This window comes from Ictalurus furcatus, chromosome 17, assembly GCF_023375685.1.
Source record: "Ictalurus furcatus strain D&B chromosome 17, Billie_1.0, whole genome shotgun sequence".
In the NCBI taxonomy this organism is placed as follows: domain Eukaryota; kingdom Metazoa; phylum Chordata; class Actinopteri; order Siluriformes; family Ictaluridae; genus Ictalurus; species Ictalurus furcatus.
Window position 1 is genome coordinate 25,487,648 of NC_071271.1, and position 23,619 is coordinate 25,511,266.

General features: G+C 37.5%; 1 protein-coding gene across 1 annotated transcript; it reads right to left on the reverse strand.

Moving 5' to 3' along the window:
* Positions 1–152: 152 nt before the first annotated feature.
* wdr95 (WD40 repeat domain 95) lies at positions 153–23,323 on the reverse strand. The gene is made up of 27 exons (XM_053646540.1): positions 23,273–23,323; positions 23,083–23,136; positions 19,828–20,058; positions 16,892–16,977; positions 16,482–16,574; positions 16,299–16,344; positions 16,177–16,223; positions 15,094–15,211; positions 14,809–14,878; positions 14,076–14,316; positions 13,511–13,616; positions 12,535–12,686; positions 10,751–10,853; positions 9,160–9,266; positions 8,972–9,051; positions 7,747–7,801; positions 7,602–7,647; positions 6,978–7,037; positions 6,651–6,813; positions 4,640–4,738; positions 3,352–3,410; positions 3,128–3,266; positions 2,995–3,034; positions 2,821–2,909; positions 895–1,073; positions 635–735; positions 153–546 (listed from the first exon to the last, which is right to left on the reverse strand). The coding sequence occupies exons 1-27, from the start codon at positions 23,321–23,323 to the stop codon at positions 327–329; spliced, it is 2,835 nt and encodes a 944-aa protein (XP_053502515.1). The 3' UTR covers positions 153–326.
* Between the last annotated feature and the right edge of the window lie 296 nt (positions 23,324–23,619).

Here is a 23,619-nt window from a genome sequence, read left to right on the forward strand (position 1 = left end):
GTCTGTTTCTTTTTTATGTTTATTGCATTTTGTTTTCATAAATCTTCTTTAATACATGCTTTATGCGAAGAAAACCACTACAAACAAGACAAAAATAAATAACTCAGAAATAAAATAGCAATTCTTGCATTTTTGCGACATGTTGTATCAAAACTGAGGGTGTGTGTACTTTTTAAAGTAGCTTTAAAAACATCATTCATTTGGGATTAGCATTGCGCCTCACAGCTCCAGCGTTCTGCTTAGTTCCTGAGCTCAGGTTATAAGTAGTGTCTATGTGGAGTTTTCCATGTTCTCATGTGTCCTTTAGAATAATTCATGTTGTAATCTCATTGTTTCACGAGCTGTCTTGAATCTCCTGCGGTCTTCTCATCCACTGAGCTGCTTCTGAAGGGGTCGATCCCTGCGAGTGAGAGGTCTGGCTTCTCACATGTAGTGGGGACATTAACAACCTCGAAATACCTCAGATTGTGGTAGGCCTTAAGGCCCCCGTGGTTCAAGGGCTTGTTAGAGTGCTTGAATATTTCATGTCGCAGTCTGCAAAGCCAGAGGGGAAAAACAGTTCACAGAACATTGGGTCATGTTTCACCATAGTGGAATGGTAACGTGCATTTTAAAGACTAAGAAACAAGCTCACCGCTTCCCACATTCAGGATAAAAGGAGATGTTAATCGCTTCCCTGATGTCTTGGTCACTGGAGCTTGGCAATGGGGATTTGATTTTGGTGGGAGAATCCAACTGCAGAGATACCAAAACTTCAGTAAAGATATACACAGAATCATGAAACACACCATACCATATCACTGAGAGCATGTAATGGGATAATAAAATACATCTAAACTCACATACATTTATATTTAGTCATATAGCATCCTATATTATTAGTATTGTAGGTACCTCACTGCTTGTTTCCTCAGATTTTGCAGAGCTGAGATTATCTAATGGAGTCGTCTTGCTATTGAGCATGGTGTGTGCAGGCATGCTCAGCGGATCTACAAGAACCTCATAGGGAACAGCAGGGTGCTGCCATGATGATGTAGTATGGAGGCTCCATTGCTCAGGCTGCCCAAAGGTTCCTGTTGAGTTTAGATATAGTATATGCCAAATACATATGTATGTGACATACATTACAATATTACCCATATAAGCAACATTTCCAAAACTTCATATTATTCATTTTAGTCCAGTATAAATATGCAAATCCTACACAGTGCTGAGAAACTAGTTCATGCCTCCTTATAGGCTAGTTTGGATGTTTTGCTGGCTGCCTTCCCTGCTGAGTAAATTTCCTCTCAGCATTGAATGCAACACTGAAAAAATAAATTATGAATTACATAGCCATACGTTCCATATGTACACTTCTGATGTCAGTGTTGAGTGTTTTTCACACATCCAGTTTGCATTTTCCATCTAACTTAATGTATGTTCAGATTTGGCATGCAACCTCGCCAGTTTGTAGCTGAATTATGTTAAATATCTTGTGTCAGTCCTGCCCTCTGATCCATAAATGTAATATCAAAATTTGTAAATATGCGTGAGTCATAATCATAGCATGATAATTACAAAGACATGAATTAGGATTTGTTTGTTTACACTATAAACACTGTGCTCACAAAACCTAGAGTGTAATTGCAGTTGAATATTTATGAATTTCTTTAGATTTGTGAGCCACAAAATATGACCTCATTGTTGAATTTACATAAACTGCGTTTACAAGGAAATACACGATATGGCCAAAAATTTGTGAACAAATGACCATCAAACCCATATATGTCTGTTGAACATCCCATTCCAGATTTAGTCCCCTCTTTGCTGTTATAATAACCTCCACTCTTCTGGGAAGGCTTTTCACGACTTTTTGAGATGTGGCTGTGGGGATTTGACCATTTAGCTACAAGAGCATTAGTGAGGTCAGGCAGTGATATCAAGTGAGGAGGCCTGGAGTGTGGATCGCGTTCATGTTCATCCCAAAGGTGTTCAGTGCGGTTGAGGCCAGGGCTCTATGCAGGCCACTCGATTTCTTACCCTCCAGTGTTGGCAATGTCTTCATGGAGCTCGCTTTGCACACAGGGGAATTATCATGCGAGAACAAGTTTAGGCCCCTTAGTTCCAGTGAAGGGAAATTGTAATTCTACAGCATACTACGACATCCTGTACAATTGTATGCTTCAAAATTGTGTGGCAACAGTTTGGGGAAGAAACACATAGATGATGATCAGGTTTCCAAAATGTTTTGGCCATGTACTGTAGATCTATACCTATGGCTTTACCCTGAAGTGTCAGGAGATACTACCCCAGTCTTGTTTAATCATACTGGCTACTAATTTTGTATTGTTTTGATTCCAATGTCCTGCTTATTGTTTTTAAAGCCCTGGCATAACTTGTTGATCTTCTGATGCAGTACAGCCCCTCTCTGGTTTCTTCACTTTAGGTTGACAGAATGTTTCTGTTCTGTCAAATGAGTAATCAGTCACAGTTCAGCCTGGTGAAGATGTTCCCCCCCCTATATTGTCCATACATTCTGGAATATTCATAATAGTGGTCCAATTGAAAGGTTTTAAACCGTGACTGGACAGAAAACAGTCAATCCAATCTGGCAACCCTGATTTCTACACACCCACATCCTTTGCAGGTGTGTGTATGCTTTACACCATTCCTCACTTTGCTGGTTTTTCATGACAGAATCCCAAGTCATCAATGGCAGACTGATATATTAAAATATCAATAATAGTGATGTTGAATAACAACAGTGATCCAGAGATAAGTGAGGATGAGCAAGGCAGTTTCACAAGTTGGGTTATGTTTATTAGATATTAAATATACCTATAAACTCCCCATGGATGCTCCATAAGCGCACAGTGCAGTCCAGAGAGGAAGTGAGCAGAACTTGGTCATTCTCGATGATGTGCAAGCTTGAATAGAAACATAAATCAGTACAGCGGTAACTTTTGAAAATACGTGGTCAATGAGAATTGAATACAATGTCCAGCTTCCTACCCTGTGATGCTGCTAATGTGTGCGCGCCAAAAGTTCATGGCTGGAACGAAAGTGGAGTTATTAAATCAAATCTTTAAAGTCACATCATGATTCAATATAGCAGAATTTCTGAGCAAGAAGAAAAGAGCATTACTTTTTGGAGGCTTTTGTTCGTGGGTGATGGCACACTCCTTAATCTCGTAAACACAGACATAGCCGACATGATCAGCAGCGAAGAGGAGATGGTCATCCTGTGTGACAACCAATTTTGTGACCTGCTTCTGGTGTCTAGACTGAAAAATAAACAAATCTGTTGACAATTATTTTTCTCACTGGCTTATTAGAACATTTAAGGTGAATAAATATGATGACACATACCGCCTTAAAAGATGTAAAAAATTTCCCCCCATTCAACACGTTCCAGAAATGAACAAAACCTATAGAACATGAAATATGCTTCAAAATACTGATGCAATCTACATACCAGTATTATAGTCTAGTACAACACTTTATATTTAGAAAAGTTGCCTGTTCATCGAATAAATTATGAGCTAAATGTGTCTTTTATGTGAAATCTTACAGCAGCCATTGCACATTCTATATTTCACACAGTGGAAATAAAATTACTAAAATTATGCATGCAAAAAGTACATTTATAACATGCAGAAGCATCAAATCTACAGGCAGGTGACAAATTAAAGGAAAACCCAAAGAGGGGATTTTGCTGGGACGTTTTTAGAATCAATACCAAGGAGCACGGAACCTATTCTGCTGGCTTGTGATGGTCCAACACCTTACCAACACACTTTATGTTGTTTTTTTTGTTTGTTTGTTTTTGCTTTAATGTATCACCTTTGCATATGTGTGATCATTAAAGAAAAATCTATCTTTTGGAACTCTTGACTGTTATTAATGCCTAGTTATAGCCCCAATGCTTTGATGTGCATTGTATAGCATGCGACGCTATATGGCTAAATGTTTTTGGATACCTGAACGTCACGCCCATATGTAGGTCTTCCCTAAACTGTTGACACAAAGTTGGAAGCACACAATTGTACAGAATGTTTTTGTATGTTTTTGTAGCGTTACAATTTGCCTTCACTGGAACTAAGAGGCCTAAACTTGTTCCAGCATGACAATGCCCCTGTTCACAAAGCGAGCGCCCTGAAGACATGGTTTGCCAGGTTGGACAGGAAGAACTCTAATGGTCTACACAGAGCCCTGATCTCAATCCCACTGAACACCTTTGGGACGAACTGGAATTCCAACTTCACTCCAGGCCTCCTCACCTGACATCAGTGCCAACATCACTAATGCGCATGTGACCGAATGGAAAAAAAATCCCTATATTTTCAACAAGCATATATGAGTGTTATGGCCAGGGGTCCACAAACTTTTGTCTATATAGTGTACATATATAGGGTATCCAAAATGATATGTAATACTTTGAGTGTCTTTTCTTGAAGAAAATACCAATCCAATACATAATATTAGAGTGACAAAGCACTAATTGTCCTTTACATTTTTTTTTTTTACAGAATTTCATGCAATTTCATGCTATGTTTTACAGGAGGACTGGTGGTTTGCCTCGGCTTTTGTGAAAATATGAACTCAGAGACGTTGCTGGTCTTCATCAGTAAGCAACTGTAACTCCAATGAAATTCACCTTCAGCCCCAGAGGACACAAGAGATGCAGCTGAACTGAAGTCAGCATCTAATGCCCGGGTCTTTAAGAAGACGAGACTCAGCACACTTCTGTTCACAACTGCACATAAAAAAAAACAAAAAAAAAAAACAAGATATGAATAGTACAACTTTTCAGTACTGACAGTTCTTAGTATGTTAATTTAAAGGAAAATAACACCTCCTAAAAATAGAAGTTTAGCTCTGATTATAGAAATTAATGTATAGAGTGCATGCAACAATACGATGCTAAAAGATATGTTTGTTTTTTTTTCTGATATTGTTTGTGCTTTACAGCTCCACTGTAATGAAAATATGCTTCTATATTTTCCGGTTGAGTGCTCCTCCCATCATTCCTGATACACACAATTTTGTATGAAACAACAGGGTATAAACAGGGTCTATGTGAATATTGAGCCCTAGCTTCAACTTCACAAAATGGCATTAAAGTGTATTCATTAATTTCAGCCCCTGTGGAGGAGAGTTCTCACTGTGAAGGACTGAGGCATGGGAGGAAGCAAAGTACAGCCTTGATCACTTCAAAATAGACCACACAAAAGTATTCACTGAAAACAGCTCTGTGTGAGAAGGAGCCGGTCTGGAGAGCAGAGACTGAGAGACAAAGCTAAAGAACTTCAAGCGACCCATTATATATGTACTTTCTGTTTACATAATGTTTCGTCCCTGTGTGTGACTCTCTGCTTGATTCTTCGTCAAACTCACACAGCTTGTTCCCTTGCCCCTGTAATCATATCCTGTGTCTAAATAAGATTTCAGTCTCACGCTGGATAAAAAAAAAAAGAAACAAAAAGAAAAGAAGATATCTTAGTGAGTGCAAAGGTCTTAAATATTGGTAAACATATCTAAAATTTCTTGAGAGTATTATAAATTAAATAGATTATTCAGCCTGTTTCGATGCCTTTATACATTTAAACTTAATTTTCTAATTCTATTAGCAGATCATTTTGCTTCTTTCTACAACTAAATGCTTAAACATAGAACTATTTCAAGCTTTAAATTAGTAAAAAAAAAAAAAAAAATAGATGTACTAATCATATAATCATATTTATTTTACTATAATCTTACTATTGGAAATACTAGGTACGTTTCAAGATGTTTTCACTTGCTAAGATGCGATTTTTGTGGTGCACCTGTGTTATATAACAATAAAACATTGAAATATAGTATGTTCTCAAAATATGCTAAAGTTAAAAACAAAATATATTGTCATTTTTATGTATAAATAGTATATAGTATATTTTATATATATATTGTTGTTTTTTATGTATATGTTGGAACCGTGGAAATAGTCAAAAATGAAGAAAAATCAGGTGTTGACCAAAATAGAGTTATTCTGCCACTAATATACTTCAACATATCCACTTAAAGAAAACATAAATATATTTTGCTTTCTAATCTTAAGAGCATGTCAAGTAGAGCGACACTTTAACAAATGCAGCATTAAATGCAGTCAACTGCTTCTAAAACCTCGCTAGTCAAGTGTGCTTTTCTTACGAGTTGTCGGATACCCGTCACATCATCATCAAAACAGAGGAGAGCACTTACACACTCTGTACAGATGAAATGTAGTCAGTAGAATTGAATTAATTACTCTTAAACAACGATCGGCCGAGTGAATTTGACTTCAGACAGAAACTGATGAGGATGATGTGGATAATCAACTCATTTCCCATTGTAAACAAAGAATTCTTTAACATTTTGTAATAATGTTGTTGTTGTTTTTTTTTTTCTCTCTCCATAAGTAGAGTAGGTTATACAGTAAATGTAATGGTAGTCTGTTGGGATTAACCAGATTTCAATATTTTCTAATTTACTATACATGCAAAAGTGAAACCCTTTCAGTTCAGGAAAGCCTGTAGTTTTCATAAATATCGTCAAAAATGTCAACTTTAGACCGTGTGAAGGGTTTCCTGAGACCATCCACACATATTACACATTACAGGAGATTTTTAAATAAAAAAAGACAAAAATACCTTGAGCGTGGTCTGTGTGTGGAGGCAGAGGTGTAAGAAAGCGGCACAGGATGTGTCCAGACACCACATTCCACACAATGATTTCTCCGTCATAGCTGCCAGTAGCAATCAGAGAGGGAGAACACTGGGCTATACACAAAATGTCCTCTTTGTGTCCCTTTTTCTATTGAAAAAGTTACATTTGAATCAAACATTTGAGAGAGATTATAAATCAAACAAGTCAATACACATCATATTTCTTAATCAATGACATTTTAAGACAGTGGAATAGTGATTTTTGATGTGTGTGTGTGTGTGTGTGTGTGTGTGTGTGTGTGTTCACATTACCAGATCTTCATGCCATGAGGGTTGTGGCCTATGAACATGATGCGTGTCATCCAGTATGTCCTAAAAACCACAACTGGTTATACATTTTGAGGGGAAGAAATCTTCATTGAAACCTGAATTTATGTCATTATAACCGGGTTGAGAATCTTTTCTAGCATACTTGACACTGTCATTGACAGTGTACTGCAGGACTGACTACCCTACAGTTTCAAATGTAGAGAGTTAACAGATCATCAAGAAGCGATGAAAAGAAAATTAGATTCTTGTTTACCGGGAAAACGTTTAAAACGTTTAAAAAATACATTTAAAATCCACTTCTGGACAACTCTGATGCAGATATTCTTCAATATTATCACCCTCACACACTCTATGCGGAGTTTATCTGTCTAATTTGTGGAGTATGCTCTGAATAATGCATTATCATACACACGAAAATGAAGAGAGAGCGCGGAGTGAAGGCGCGAGAGATTCGGAAAATGAAAAATGGAAATGCGCTGCATAGTGATAAACAGGAGAGTGGTGAAGGGAAGCAGGTCACAGCAGTCAGTCTTTTATGAGATCCATCTGGAGAATTACGCTGATATGAAATAGGAAGGCTGGTCTGCCATGGGCCTTTATACTCACTAAGTAAACGTCAATCCTTCGACCCCAGCCAACCGACATCACAAATCTGCCAGGATAAATGTGAATCATGATTCAGCTAAAAATGTGCAAAACAAATAAGAGGGAGAAAAAAAGAAATATGGGCTGTGCTGAAGTGTAGGCTCACGTGTTCCTGTGCATTTGCAGATAGGAACAGTCGCAGATCTCAGTGCTTTCATCCTCTGCAGAAAAACACAAAACCTTCTCTTTAATTTACATTCAACAAGTTATAGGAAGCTGGTGTGCTGATCGAGGTGGTCTACCTAGATAGCTATCCAGCTACCTCTACCCTTACAGTAACCGTTCCCCGGCTGATTATAAATGATTGTAATGTTATGCCCTGGAATTGTACGTGTGAATGCAAATAAACTCATGAAACAGCTTGTGAATAAATTAACATGTGAAAAATGATAAAACATGCCCAACATGAAAAATTAACATATTAATATACATTTGGTGTCCACCTGTACACCTGCACCATCATGCAGTTATCCAATAAGCCAATCACGTAGCAGCAGTGCAATGCATAAAATAATCCAGAAATATATATATATATAAAGAACGTCAAATATCAGAATATGGGAAAAATGTAATCTCAGTGACATTGACTATGGCATAATTGTTGGTGCCAGATGGGCTGGTTTGAGTATTTCAGAAATCCTGGGATTTTCACATACACCAGTTTCTAGCACAGAGTAGAGCAGAAAGCAAACAACATCCAGTGAGCAGCAGCTCTGTCAGCAAAAATGCCTTGTTCATGAGAGAGGCCAGAGGAGAATGGCCAAATAGGTTCAAACTGACACAAAGTGGTAATTCACACACCCGCTCTTCACAAGTGTGGTGAGCAGAAAAGCATCTCAGAACTCGAAACACCTCAGACTTTGAGGTAGATGGGCTACGACAGCTGAAGACTGCATCAGATTCCAAGCCTGTCAGTCAAGAACAGGAATCTACATCTACAGTGAGCACAGGTTCACCAAAACTGGGCAGTTGAAGATTGGAAAACAGTGCCTGGCATGAATGTGCAGGGATACAGGTGTTCCTAACAATGTGGACAGTATGAGATCTAGTAATTCAGTGTTTAGCCATTTTTCTGAAGACATACATTCCTTTAGAATTTAGTTTATCAGCTAATTCAGCTAATTAAACACATTTGCTTCAGATAATCAGCTCTATTGGATTAGGGGCTGAATTAGGATGCAATTAATAACATTACTCAAACACACAGCTTGTCTTGGTTTTAAAGGCATGTTCCAGAATGAAGAATTAAGAATAAGAGTGAGATTATAAATGGTATTTGTTCCTGCACTCATACTGCACTACAGACCTACAAATGGTTTAGCCTACCGCACCTCGTCTCAATATCTTCAGGCAGTGGCCATTGTGGAAGTTCCAGATTTTAAGACAGCCATCTCTGCCACCTGTTACAAGTCTTTAAAATAAAAGGAGTATTAAAGAAAGTGGAAAGAATCGAAGAAAAAAAAGGAAAATGTGATTTCGTGTACATGCAATGCTGCATGGAAAAACAAAACAAATAGACCTTCTTCCTTTTGGATCAAACGCCATGCAGGTTATGGCAGAGACTCCATGAGCGCCTCCAAACTCAAAGAGCTGACTTCCTGTGTCCACATCCCAGACTTTAATGATCTAAAATAGAGCAAATCATGTTTGATAGCCCTACTCAAAAAGCACTGCGTCAACCAAAAAAAGCTAAATTGAGCTTCTATGCTAATATCAAACTCGTACTGTAACTAGTAAGGATTTTTGTTGTTTTCAAAATAATGTAGTTTTTCTTTTCAATAGCTAGGCATTTTTTTTCAACAAGTTGTAATATAGCATTTTAGCTTTTTCCCTTTTCACCTAACTATTATTAATCAAACAAGTAACAATGTTCAAACTGTTGTATGATCAGGAACCATCAAGAACCAAGCCAAAAATGAAAATACTGTCAACATCCAAGACATTAAACACCAATTTATGGATACACATGAAGGTGGGGAGCTTGTTATGAGACGGGTTTACAAATGGAAAAACAAAGGCATTTTAAAAGTATTTTAACACAGCTTGTTGGAGAGTCCATTCCAAGAGTGTCTCTCTGACAGTCCTAGGATTTGAAATTACAACCATCTGGTCATTGGCTCTAGCAGTGAACTAGCCCTAGCCAGTACAATTTAAATTCAAGGCAGATTTTCACTATAACGCTATACACTACATGACTTTGTAGTGGTTCTCAAAGTGGTGTCCAGGGATCCCCAGGGATATAATGAGTCTTTATTGGTCACATATACATTACAGCACAGTGAAATTCTTTTCTTCGCATACCCCAGCATGTTAGGAAGTTGGGGTCAGAGCACAGGGTCAGCCATGATACAGCGCCCCCTGGAGCAGAGAGGGTTAAGGGCTTTGCTCAAGTGCCCAACAGTGGTAGCTTGGCAGTGCTGGGGCTTGAACCCCCGCCCTTCCTGTCAGTAACCCAGAGCCTTAACCGCTAAGCCACAACTGCCCCAATAGTCATGGAATTATATTCATGGAAAATATAAACTAATATTATTTATTATTAAGTTCTTATAGTTATTAGGTAATGGGTTTAATCCCAGTTTCAAAAACTCAAAAACAAGTATACCTATAAATAATGTCAACTTATACCTAATGTGTTCTGTCAGTGAAACGTTCACGAATAAAAAACTATGACTAAAAGATCAGGAGTAAAAAACTGTTATTATTGCACACATTTAAATACTGAGTGTAGTATTTGTATATTTGGATTATTCTCAGACATCTGCACCGAGGGTCTCAACGTCTGTGGAATTTATTTTACGGTTAAAGGTGCAAAAAGTACTGCCTTATTGGTATGTGTGCTCAAACTGTTTAAAGTTTCAGAATAAACAGCCTTGTTCACACAGAGCACATCATCAAACACGCAGCACATCATCAAACAAACCGCTGCTCAAACACAGCGCGTCATCAAACACGCTGCTGTTCGCATACAGCGCGTCATCAAACACACTGCTGTTCACACACAGCGTATCAAACATACTGCTGTTCACACACAGTGCATGGCAACACCTCATCACATCAGCGCAGGAATGTGTGCTTTGTACAGGTGTTTCTGAAAATTCATTTGTACTCACTGATGCTTCAGTGCAGCTCACCACCTGCCGAAACTCCTGACTGTATCCGCAGCAGAGTACTGCCTCCTTATGGGAAATGATACGGCTGCCTTCAGGCTGTGATCTGATATGCACAAAGGAAAATGGAAGCAGACTGAAGAATAGTCCATTTTATTTAACTCCATATGTATTAACAAGTCAGGTTCTACTCTCACAAACTTGCTATTCTCACACACTAGCTGTTTCTTTCCCATCATACGAATGCTACCAATCGGCAACTTCTGAAGTCAGATATCACGTCTTCTCATATGCTGCTCATCATAGGGCAGTTGAATGTGCTTTGCAGGTGAGTACAAACGTCTTTCCTCTATATACAGGTGCATACATACATCCATCCGTAATTGGATACCATTATTTTACTCGTACTTATATCAATTTTGATCTATTTATAGCTCTATAAACATTGTTGAAAGTGCACAAAGGAAGTTAATTCCTGTTATCTCTCATGTGCTGGCAGCTATAAACAGTTGATCCTTCACTTTATCCTTTCCAGTGGCAGAAAAACGACAGGAGCAGCGTACTGTTACGAAGAGCTCACATTGAAGACTCCTTCCAAAACGTTTACAAATCTGTTTAATATTAGCCTGTAATTAAATTAATGAACTGGTATAAACTGATATAATTGTGGTATGAACTGATGTTTACTGTAAGCAAATGGCTTACAGGATATCTGATGAATAAGATAAGAATTCATTGAACTGGTTTTGAGGGGGGAGAAGTCATTTAGGGGTTGAAATAATCTTCTCTTATCAATTGATTTCTCCTCACTGTAAAGAGCCAGAATTCCCATGGCTACTGTTTAAATGAGCTAATAGATGTCCACGATTGGCTAGCAGTGCTCAGATCCACAAAGGAGAAAGATATTCTTTCCACCAAGAGCCAATTAGGCTCTCTTGGGTTCCTGGCCACATATGGCAATGGCATCGTCTGGAAAAGTGGATGATTGTTATTGTTATTAAATAAATAAATGACTTGTTTTAATTTATGGAACTTACCAAAATATTTCGGCATATTACAGGCAAATAGTTAATAAAAAGCACATTAGAAACGATAAAAAAATGAATGATAACCTGTTCAACAATATTGTGTAGACAGTGCAGCGGTGTATGTGTGGTGGACTGGGAAAAGCCTTCACATGGTCAAATTTGGACATTTTCTGCTGTATAGAGGTTTCAGGTTTCCTGAACAGAAATATGTTTATCTTTTGCATTTATCTCAACCACGAGTAATCTTCTAGCAAGTCTGATTACTTCCAAAAGTGAAGAGACAAAACTGCATTTAAACGTCTCATTCCAAGTCCACATCAGCACACTGACTGTCTAAAATCAAAAGCTTTTTTTTTTTTTTTTTTTTTTTTTTTTTTACTGATTTGAATTTAATTCATCATGAAATAAATACAACATAAAAATCATAAATATGACTATGGACACAATGGTTTTGTTTGTTTTTATATCCACCTCTATTCACAGCCTACAGCTGTTTTGATAAACCAAAACATTAACTCTTCAGAACGCCTACGCCGTTTTAAAAATGTAATAAGAACATTTATGTCACTTTTTTTTTTTTGGGGGGGGGGGGGGGGGATATACAATAGTTATGTTTTCTTAAAGCAGACATGTCAAAGCATGTCATAGACACTTTTTCATAGACATAAACCTACAGAGTTTTCCTCATTATGGGCTGTTTCTCTCAATAAATGTATTTTGTATTAGGTAACTGAAAGGATATTGTACACCAGAACCTACTTGGTTTTGAGGGAGAGGAAGGAGAGTGAATCAGTGGCTAGATAAAGGCTCTTCACTGCAGAGGAGTACAGGCAGGCCGACAGCTCTCCATGCAGACAGCTCGCTTTTGGGTGGGCATCAAACAGACAGCACTGATCTTGGATGTCCCATATCTAAAAACAAACAAACAACAACAACAACAACAACAAAATTTTTTTAAAAAAACTTGCACTTCCATCTTCTACATGTCCAAATCCAGTGTAGATCAATATGTTTTTCTATTTTTCTAAATGCCAATACACACTGGGTACACGTGTATCTGTCCACACGTTACATCCATGTAAAACTCGAGTTTACACTATTTCTGCGTTAGCGTGTGTGATTACGTACATTTCACACGTTATCATACAGTATGTTTTTCACGTGTGATCTTGTGGAAAATGTCAAGTTGCATTTCACCAGGCTATCTTCAGAAATTGTACACTGAATTGAAGCAAACATGTGGAAAACTAAAAACACATGCGAAAAAGCCCATACGTGAAAATGTGTGAATTGTCTAAAAAACAAACAAACAAACAAAAAAAACATAGTATGTAAAACTCATATGTAAGTCATTTTGTTCATGTGACTTTTCTGTAAAGGGAAACTCCATATACATCCATTACAATAACAACAATTGTACAGTATATATTCTATGTATATGTCATTTTTGTATGTATTTACCTTATGAACGGACTCATTAATTTCTAGCTAGGCCTACTCAATGACACACTTGGTCATGCTAAAGCCCAGGTTTTTGCTGCATTTTTGAGCCATTTACTGTATATTCTTTTCCTATTATCTTATTATAAGATATTATTATTATTAGATATTGACTCAAATCTCAAATTTCTGCCAATTTTTTAATGTCAGTTCTGTCACCATAGGAGTAAACATCTGCACCTCCAATTGTGCCTTGTACTTTATGTCAAAACAGAATTTCCCATTTATCACTCACCTTGGCAGTGCTGTCTGTGGAGACGGAGAAAATGCGGCTGTCCTCTGAGGAGATACAGAGATAGAAGATGGGAGCAGTATGACCTTTCAGATTGCCTGTGGGCCTCCTATCATTGGCAGAGCATTAAACATAGATGTGCAACCACTATTCAGAATAGAGAAAGATCAAACACATTGCTGCTACGCCTGAGAACAGGGAGGTCGTTCAAACCCATTTAAAATTAAAAACATCAGTAGAAAGCCCTCTTGTGCTTTGGGATGCAAATGAGCGGTGCACTCCAACTGGGAACTCATATTCTGACACTATATGGATAGTTGGAGCATTAAGAGATACGTATACAGATATCGGCATTGTGTTACACCCCAGCTATGTGTTTGTGTTTGTCCAATATGGAAGCGCTTACTCTCAATTCTTTTACCTTGCCATTTAATATCCTAGTTATTTTTTTATTTCAACTCTACTGTGCACCATTCAGTATAACATCGGTCCAGTTACTTGTATAACTTGGGTTATGAGAGCTACATGTTAGTCAAAAGAAGGTGACATTATTATTTATTGAGCTCACCCTGGAAAATGAGGATTCCACATGCGTATTATTCTGTCCATCCCGCCTGTAACCAGGAGATTGTGCCTCTTGCACAGGTCAAAAGTCTTTACTCCTTTATATATGGAAAAGATGGTCTGGTCACAGGGTGCTCTTGATTGAGGGCTGCTGATGCTAAGTGACACTTTTTTGGGTTTACCCTCACACATCTCCTTAATCTCCTTTAACTGCTGTTCAACATTGATGGATGGTCGAATGCAACCTTGGAAGAAAATGAGTAAAATAATTGTATATGTAAAATACCTAAAAGTAATAAAATTAAGCTCTATAAATAGTATTAAACCCTGACACATATACTGGCATGTGCAGAATTCCTCACATGCACAGAGGACCAGGTGACAGGTGACTCATAGTCCCTTTCTGTGTTATGGCATGCTATTCAAATGAGATTAACTGGAATTTACATCAAGGTCCCTGACAGACTCCTCGACTGGCAATAAATAAAACGGATTAATTGCAGAGTAAGTGCAGAGACCTATCCTCTAATGCCAGGCTGAAAAAAAAAAAAACATACTATTTTCAGAATTTAATGAGGATTAAAGGGAGATGATATTCACTCTGTTCCCCCAGGCAGTGTGTTGGAAAGCAATCTTTTGCATATGATAGATTCTGTCTGATCCACTCAAAGTCAAAGCTCATACAAATGATCATTACGGATGAACGAAACTGCACAGAGGTTAATTTTATATCTTACCAATAACGAGAGCGGAGGCTTCATGGTTTGACGTGGATACAATGGCAGGAATGTTTTTTATGTATTTCAGCTGAAATGACAGGTTAAATCTGATATTTTAATAAGTACCATTTTATCATGTAATCGCACTTTCCAATTATTATTATTTTTTTTAAAAATCCACAATGTTTTCACCAAATTAACACTATAAATTACTATTAAGTTGTTGTAATAGGCTTGAATATGATGCTTCATAAAATACTCCAATGAAATTTCTTGATAGTATTATAGAAAAAAATGTCTTACCTCATTTACCCAGTCTTGATGGACTTTCCATCTAATATACGTTACATTTGGAGACTGGGCTGCATAATCAATGCCAATACTGGGCATATTTTCAACCTTCATCAATTTCTTCCACATCCTATAGGGAAATGTATTATAAAGCACTACTTAAAGGGGCAGTTTGTAATTATAGCACCCTCTGCTGCCTGTGAGATGAACTGCAATTACAATTGAAAACACTCTGACAGCATTTCTTTTCTTAATCCTAGCCAATCCCAGCTAATGTTACATAAATACATATGTTGCCTTTTAAAGACAGTGGCGGACCTGAGCTACTCTGTTATAGCTGGGGTGAGGCTTATTCCTGGGCCAGAAAAATATACAAAAACAGAAAACTAAAAAAGGAAAAACAAGTTAAATCTGTAGCATGACCTTACTGTGAATGTCTTTTTCGAAAGTGTGTTTACGTTTATTATAGGTCTAGAAACTCAAACTGCAACCTCTACCTTTCAAGAAAACATGAAAAAAAAAATCATGTTGATTTTTTTCTGATTCATTTTGTTGGTCTTAAATTCAACCTACATATACACTCACCAGCCACTTTAATAGGAACACCTGTACACTTGCTCACCTAACCCTAGCCCCAGGGCGAAACAGCCTAGTTCTCTGAACTCCCTCATCAACAAGGTGTTTCTGCTCACTTGTTTTTCGCACCATTCTGTATAAACTCTAGAGACTGTTGTGTGTGAAAATCCCAGGAGATTAGAAGCCTGCCTGGCACCAGTAACCATGCCATGGTTAAAGTCACTGAGATCACTGCATTTTCCTCCATTCTGATGTTTGATTAGAGCATTAAGTGAAGTTCTTGACCAACATCTGCATAATTTTATGCTTTGTACAGCTGCATGAATGAGCAGGTGTTCCTAATATACAGGCTGGTGAGTGTATATAACCATATTTTATATACATTATTTAAAAAAATATTTATTCATATGGTATGTCTATCTTAAAACACTCATTTCTGATTATGAGACCATGCATGACTTACTTTAGTAAGTCTTTAAAAGCACGAGCCAAATGAGGATAATTAATATGCGTGTTTACCTCAGTGTCTCCCCCACAGATGTCATTAGTATGATATTCACACAGCCCTAGAATGAAAAAGCTACATAATTAATCAAACTAATGCCATGAACTTCACTGCTCATCTGCCTAAATGTGCTTACCTGACTATCCCCGTATATGATAGCACATTCATCAGGGCCAGTATGGCTATAGAGAGACGAGAATAAAGTTACTATTTTCACAGCAAGTGTAAGGTTTTCATTAAAAGAACATTGAGATATTTTAATAACGTTTTAATTTGGGTTCTTGACTCATAATGTATATGCTTCTGAAAGTGCTCTCACCAGTAGTCTAATTTCAGAGGAATGGTTTCCAGGGAGTTTATCTGACAGTAAGGTTCGAGTGAAGAAAGTTCATACAGCTGGATTTCTCTGTCCCTAAGACAAAGAAAATGATATGAACATTTCAAGCACATCAAGACTGTCTCTGAGGTATAAACTGACTTTTCTGGGACATCCTCAAGAAACTAGATAAATGTTAATCAATGCAAAGGGAAATAAGATAGCTTTTGCCATCGACCTAATTTTAACCACACCTGAGGCAGGTAAAGTTCTGATGGAGTTGGACTTCTTTAAAGGAATTAATAAGAAATAAGCATCGCATCGCATTTTACTGTCCACCACACCTGGTAATCATCAGGCCTTAAGATAAGTTTTATACAACAAATAAACATGTAGACAAGGAAATAACTCACCCTGTTGCAATGATCAGCTTGTTGTACTGCGGCATTGTGATAAAATCCGTGGCCCACTTTGGTGTCCGTCCAATGGGACGTTCATACTTGATAAAATAGGAGTAAATAAAATGGCAGAGCACATACAATTTTATTTATTCAATTTATATACTACCTTTCTAACAGCCAATAGCCATGCGATCTCAATAGACAAACATTGGCAGTAGAATGGGTCATAATGAAGAGCTCAGTGACTTTAAACATGGCACTGTAATCTTTGCTACAAGTCAGCTTGTGAAATCTTCTGATCTGCTAGATCTGCCCTGGTCAAATGTTAGTGCAATTATTGGAAATGATGGCATCTAGGAGCAACAACAGCTCAGCCACGAAGCAGTAAATCACACAAAGTGACAACGCTGGAACGGCGAGTGCTAAAGCATGTAGTGCATAACAATCACCTATCCTGTCTTGTGTCACCCATTACAGAGTTCCAGACTGTCTCTGGAAGCAAAATCAGCACAAGAACTGTGCATCGGGAGCTTCATGAAATTGGTTTCAATGGTCAAGCAGCTGCATACAAGCCTAAGATCAGTATGCACAATGCCAACTGTTGGATGGAATGGTGTAAAGCATGCTGCCTCTGGAGCAATGGAAATGTGTTCTCGAGTGATGAATCATGTTTGGTGGAAAAAGAATAGTGGTCTGGTGCTGGTTTTTCAGGGTTTGGGCCAATTAATACTACAGCATACAAATACATTTTGACAACTTTGTGGCAACAGTTTGGGGAAGGCCTTTCCTGTTCCAGTATGATTGTGCCCCTGTGTACAACAAGAGATCCGTAAAGATGAGGGTTGTCGTGTTTGGTGTGAAGGAACTCCAGTGGTCTGCACAGAGCCCAGAGGCCTATTTCACGAAGCGAGTTGACCTAACTCAGAATTGCAGAGTAAGTTTTGAGTTGATAAAACCAAACTAATCCAACCAGGGTTAACAGGTCTCATAAAGCTGGTTATCAACTTTCTCAGTCAACCCAGGTTTTAACCCTGAATCAAGGTTTACTCAGCATGCGTGTGTGTATACAGTACTGTGGAAAAAGTATTTCTTCTGTTTTTGTGTATATCTCACACTAAATTGTTTCAGAAACAAAATCTAAGATAAAACAAAGGCAACCAGAGTAAACACAAAATACAGTATTTTAAATGATAATGCTATTTATTGAAGCAAAAAAAGTTATCCAATCCCAATCAGGCCTGTGTGAAAATGTATTTGCCCCTGTAGTTACTAATTCCCCAAAGCTATGGAACTGCATTCATAATGAGGTTCAGCTGGACTAGACCAGGCCTGTCCTGATTACTGCAAACCCTGTTCAATCACATCAACACTTAAATAGAACTTTTTCAACAACATGTAGTTGGTTAAAAGGTCTTACCCAGTAACACACTATGCCAAAGGTGACAGAAATCCCAGAAATGATAAGAAAGAAGATGATCGAAATACATCAGTCTGGGAAGGGTTATAAAGCTATATCAAAGGCTCTGGGACTCCAAAGAACTATAGCACCTTGTCGAGAGGAAAAACTTTATGAGTTTGCTCAAACTAAATGCAAAATTACCTTTGTAGCCACCAAATCTGGCTTTGCGAAACAGGCCTCTGACCTCAGCCCCATTAACCACCTTTGTTATGAATTGGAATGTTGATTGCAAACAACGCCTTCTTATACAGCATCAGTGCCTGAACTCAGAAATACTCTTTTGACTGACTGGGCACAAATTCCTACAGACATTTTCCAAAATCTTGTAGAACTTATTCAAAGAAAAGCATTGTAAGCAACATAAATTTTTAAGAAAAAGTTTTTAAGGGATAGAAAAGTCATCTTCTCTACCTCTTTCATTCCTACTATTTGATCTAATCATTTATTCATTCATTTTATTTTTTACTTTCCTTAGATATTTCTTTTCTTTTCATGATCAAAACCTTGAAACCAAGGTTATGTATAACTCTGGACTTCTTAATGTAGGACAGGACTGTGCTATGTGATATCTGACAGTACACAATTCTAGGGAAATGGGAAATAGTTATACTGTTACAGTTATAAAACACATGTCCTTTTAAGCCATTAGGATTTGTCAGTCCAGACTCATATTCCTCACTCTTGTAACTACATTCATTTGCTATTAGTTTCACTGTAGAGTTCATTCATCTTCAGTCAGCACTTTATCCTGATCAGGGTCACGGTGAATCTGTAGGAATACTATAGTAATTAAGTACTTAAGTGTGTATACCCTGGATGGTTTCATCTCAAGGCAACATACATCCATGACTAGAGGCAATTAAAATTTTTGGGGAGTTTGCAGAAAATCCAAAGAACCCAGAGGAAACCTATGCAGACTTGAGGAGAACATGTGAAACTCCACACAGATAGTAACCTGAACTTAGGATAGACCCTGAAACTGTGAGGTGTCCACGGGTCCAGTTGCAGAATAACCTGCTTTAATAGGAATAACTGAATAAAAATCTGGAAAATTAAGAGGTTACCTTAATGTACATACCTTATGAGTGATTTCCATAAGTTCATGCAAAAGAAATGGAAAACCTGAGTTCCATGTTTATTGATGTAAATCAATTAAAGTTTCGACTTGTTCACTGATATTTTGATGTACTGAAAACTGTGAGGTCAGGTTGTATGGTTAGCATAAAGCTATGGTTAGCATAAAAGTTCAAACCTCTCATTCATAAGATTCCAGATTCTCAAAAAGAGAGTGTCTTTTAGTTAACTCAGCTGGATGTGTCGTACAAACTTGGACATGTTTTGTCATTCAGCAGTGAGCTTCCTTTATAACATTTAAGGAGGCTCTTGATGAAGTTCTTTAGTGAGTGTCAGAATAGGCTCAAGATTGTCGTTATATCACATTGTTTTATTATTATTAGTCATATAAAATCCCAGCAAAAGTGTTACTCACAAACACACTTTTGTTCTTCCTCAGCTGAAGTTTGGAGCTCCAGTAGTTGACTGTCCCATCTTCTCTCACAGTCACTACGGCTCCATCAGGGGTCGGATGGATCCTCAGAATTGGCTCGCCATGTGTCAGAGGCTTTGTGCTGGCTGGCAGCGTGAAGGCTGCTTGCTTACCTCGGACCACCGACTCCTCTTTTTCTGTGTACTCCAGCTGCATGTACGTGCAGAACTCATCCTACATGCACACAAATTCATTTTTATTAGTATAGCACTTTAACAAGAGGCACTGTTGTAAAGAAATTTTAAACATGAATCCGGATGAAGATTTAGATTCATAATAACAAGGAGAAACTCCCTGAGACAAGAAACCTTGAAAGCAACTAGACTCTAAAAGGAGCCATGAGGTAATGCGGTTATAAAACATTACCGGGATGAGAAATAGTTTCGTAATATTACTTTGTTACTGTGTATAAATACTATTTTGGAAAATTTATACTTTAGCTCAGGTATTATTGAATTTGAATACTTGAAATCTTACTCTTGGAAAAAAAAAAAAAACACATACATTGTTCTTCTTATAGTTTCGTTTTGACCTTTTAAAAGTAATTACTGCAAATTTTAAATGGCATGATATTTTTTCTTTATATATATATATATATATATATATATATATATATATATATATATATATATATATATATATATATATATATTTAAACAGGATAGCTTTTGCTGGAGTTACCAATTTGTTTCAGGATAAGGTGCATCCTTGCATTTAAAAATACTGCCATCAAATCTAAAGAAGTAAATTAGCTAGTAAAGTTTTCTAATTACATTTTGCAATTATTGAGCTAGTTAAATTTTGTAAATTAGCTATTTAAAATAGTTAACTAGTTTTGGTTTTGTTGCATATGTCATAGCATTCATTCCAAAGGGGTTACTAAATATTATCCAACCAGCAATCCAATTTCAAGGTTTGTCTGAGTTAACATATTTCCTTTATGACCGATTGCTTAGCAGAATAGTTAGTCATATAGGGCCAAAGGCAGGGTCAAGATTCAGGCAAGGGTCAGGAGATGAACAAACAATGTGAACTAGGGCAGGCATGAGCAAAATGAAAAAAAAAAAAAAACAGAATCTATATCAAAAGCCAGAAAGACAATCAGTGACTCAAAGGCTTGGTATCAACTGGTGCAAAGGACCCAGGGCATATACTTTGCAGTGAGTGCATAGAGTAAGAGTCCTTTAATACTGTGAGTATACTGTAGCTGCGATGGTAATTGAGAGGATCTGTGGTGACTGGAGTTGTGTCCCAAATGACATATATACTTATACTATGCACTATACATTCTGCCGTCTAGTGTATGAATTTTAGAAGTGTAGTATCGTCTCAAATGCCACACTTTCGGTACTGTATTACCTGGAAGTATATGTTGTTTCCCAGTCAAGGACAAATTGCATCAAACGCACGTAAAGCGATGGTGCATTAGCATTAGCAAAATAACCAAACAGATAACAAAAATGAATTGGTACATTTGACTGTTTATGTTAATGTTTCCTTTTATGCCCAACAAGACCTCAGTCACTATCAGACGGAGGCATAATCGTCTCCGCAGGCAAATTTTGCTTGCACGATTTGAAATCAACAAGTTGTGGTTGTGGCTGTGGCTGCTGGCAATGTAAACATCTTTTTTTTTTTTTTCCGTTCAGCATCTGAGCCTGATAAAGCCTCTCCCCATATGCTACATAAGGAAAACAGCAACTGTTGAGTGCATGAAGTGTCCATCATTCCACACTTTGTTTTTTTGGTCGAATGAGTGCACCATTCCGGAACTTAAAGTGCATTTGAGGGTTTTTCAGTGTGAACACACTAATCACACTATTTATACTACAAAATGGCGTAGAGTGTGCAATTTGGGACGCACTTTGGGTGTTGTAGACCTCGGCGACCATGTTTGTACGCCGTGCTGTATTCCAGGAATTGTAGTTGGACGCCGATTCAGGCATAGACATGACATAAACCTTTTCAAATATTTATTTTTACTCTTGAATACATGTGTATTTATAAGCAATTTTTTAAGTTTCATTCAAGAGGCATTTTTTGCCTCTATTTTTTATTAAGATTTTGACACAGCACTCATAAATCTACTTAAGTACAGTTTCTCTGTACTCTTGCCACCCCTGATCATCACAGTATACGTGTGTAGAAGTACGAAGTTCATTGAAAAAATGTTCCACTTGAGCAGATTGGGAATAAGCCCTGGGATGAGCACAAGACATTATAATTACAGCAGTTACAAATCTACAGTAACTAGGTGAGATGCTCCACTAATGCAAAGGTGAAGCTTGAGCATAAACTGTTTTTTTAGTACAAAATATATGTATACCTGACAGCATTAATTGAAAATCTTTCAGAAATGTGTTTAATTATGTGTGTAAAAACTGCGTGCAGACATAAAAAAACCAGCATGAAGGAGCAGATGGGCCAACAGCTTTATACGCGCATAAAGTGTGAAAAAGGGTTTATTTATTTTTAATTAATTGCTTTTCTTCACAAGAACTCAGCACTTAATGTGTAGATTTCTATAGATTTTGAACACTCAGTAAAACTAATTCCATTACTATTCCTTTTCACTTGTACCAGATGTTTTGCAATGGATGCATTGTTTCATCTGAATTTACTTGCATTGCTTTGATAGATTATTAGTTATTTTGTGTCATTTTCACTCCTTGATATTCCTTCATTATGAGAGTGTGAAGAATATACAATTGTACATTAGGTAAAAATATCCCTTCTTTGACCGTGTCAGCTGGAGTGAATTGCTTGTAATAGCTTTGTATTATTCATACCCATCCAATGCTGCTTCGTCCAGTGTAATCAATCTTCTTGAAGAGCTCATGGATTTGTGCATCATTCTGTGGCATTTGGAAAGAGGTGAGAGCGGAACAGCAAGTGAGAGAGCAGATACAGTGGAAAAGGTTTTGTCATATGGAAAGTGATCGAACTCATATCTGCATACACAAACAAAACACTTTAGGAAAAAATAACTAGATGAGAATGATATCTTTCAGCAGTAATTGCAGTGTGACTTACAATGGCACGCAAACCCAAACACTTCTTAATAACAAGACGAAAGTGCGGGAGATCCAGAAATCTGGTGCCGGCCTTTTCAAACTCCTGCCCAAAGAGATGCCTGGGTCACTTCTATTGCAATGGTAAAATATTACACACAATATGATGATATTTTATCCAGCTTACCTCAAATGCCAATTTCAGCTTGGTGAGACTTTCAAGGGACACCTTCTGCTCGATCTACAATGGAGAGATAAATCTCATATTTTCTCATTGATGATGCAATTTCACTAAACAGCACTGACTGTGACATAAGACTTCGTTCAAAACCGGCATCTTAAGTGTTCATTCATCATTGCAGACTTTCCTGGGTAACCTTTAAAAAACCAGATTTGCGCAGACGCTCACTCAGCATGCGCACACTCATGTCTACGATCTCAGCCAATTATTTTTTTTCCTCTGCCTTAACAAGCTGTATTTTATTTCAAGTTATTTTAAGCCAAAGGTGAGTGGGACCAGAACACTGCAGAGAAATACAGACACTTCAAATTGGCACAGAGAGCAAAAAATCTGTGCTTAACAGCCAATTAATGAATTCTGAGCACTATTTAACAAGAAAAGAACAAGAGATGAGGAAAAGAAACAGCATTCACATTCGAGCGCTTTAAGAGGACCACTGGGTGGATAAATTGGTTGTGATGTGAAGGCAGCGGCTCAAGGATT

Bases quoted from the DNA above. Each gene is read 5' to 3' on its own strand.
- wdr95 (XM_053646540.1), bottom strand. From the start codon at position 23,323: ATGAGTGTGCGCATGCTGAGTGAGCGTCTGCGCAAATCTGGTTTTTTA. The intron at 7,802-8,971 runs GTGCGGTAGGCT...GTTTTTCTGCAG, and splicing joins CCTGAAGATATTGAGACGAG to AGGATGAAAGCACTGAGATC. The intron at 3,267-3,351 runs GTATGTGTCATC...TTTATTTTTCAG, and splicing joins TTTTTACATCTTTTAAGGCG to TCTAGACACCAGAAGCAGGT.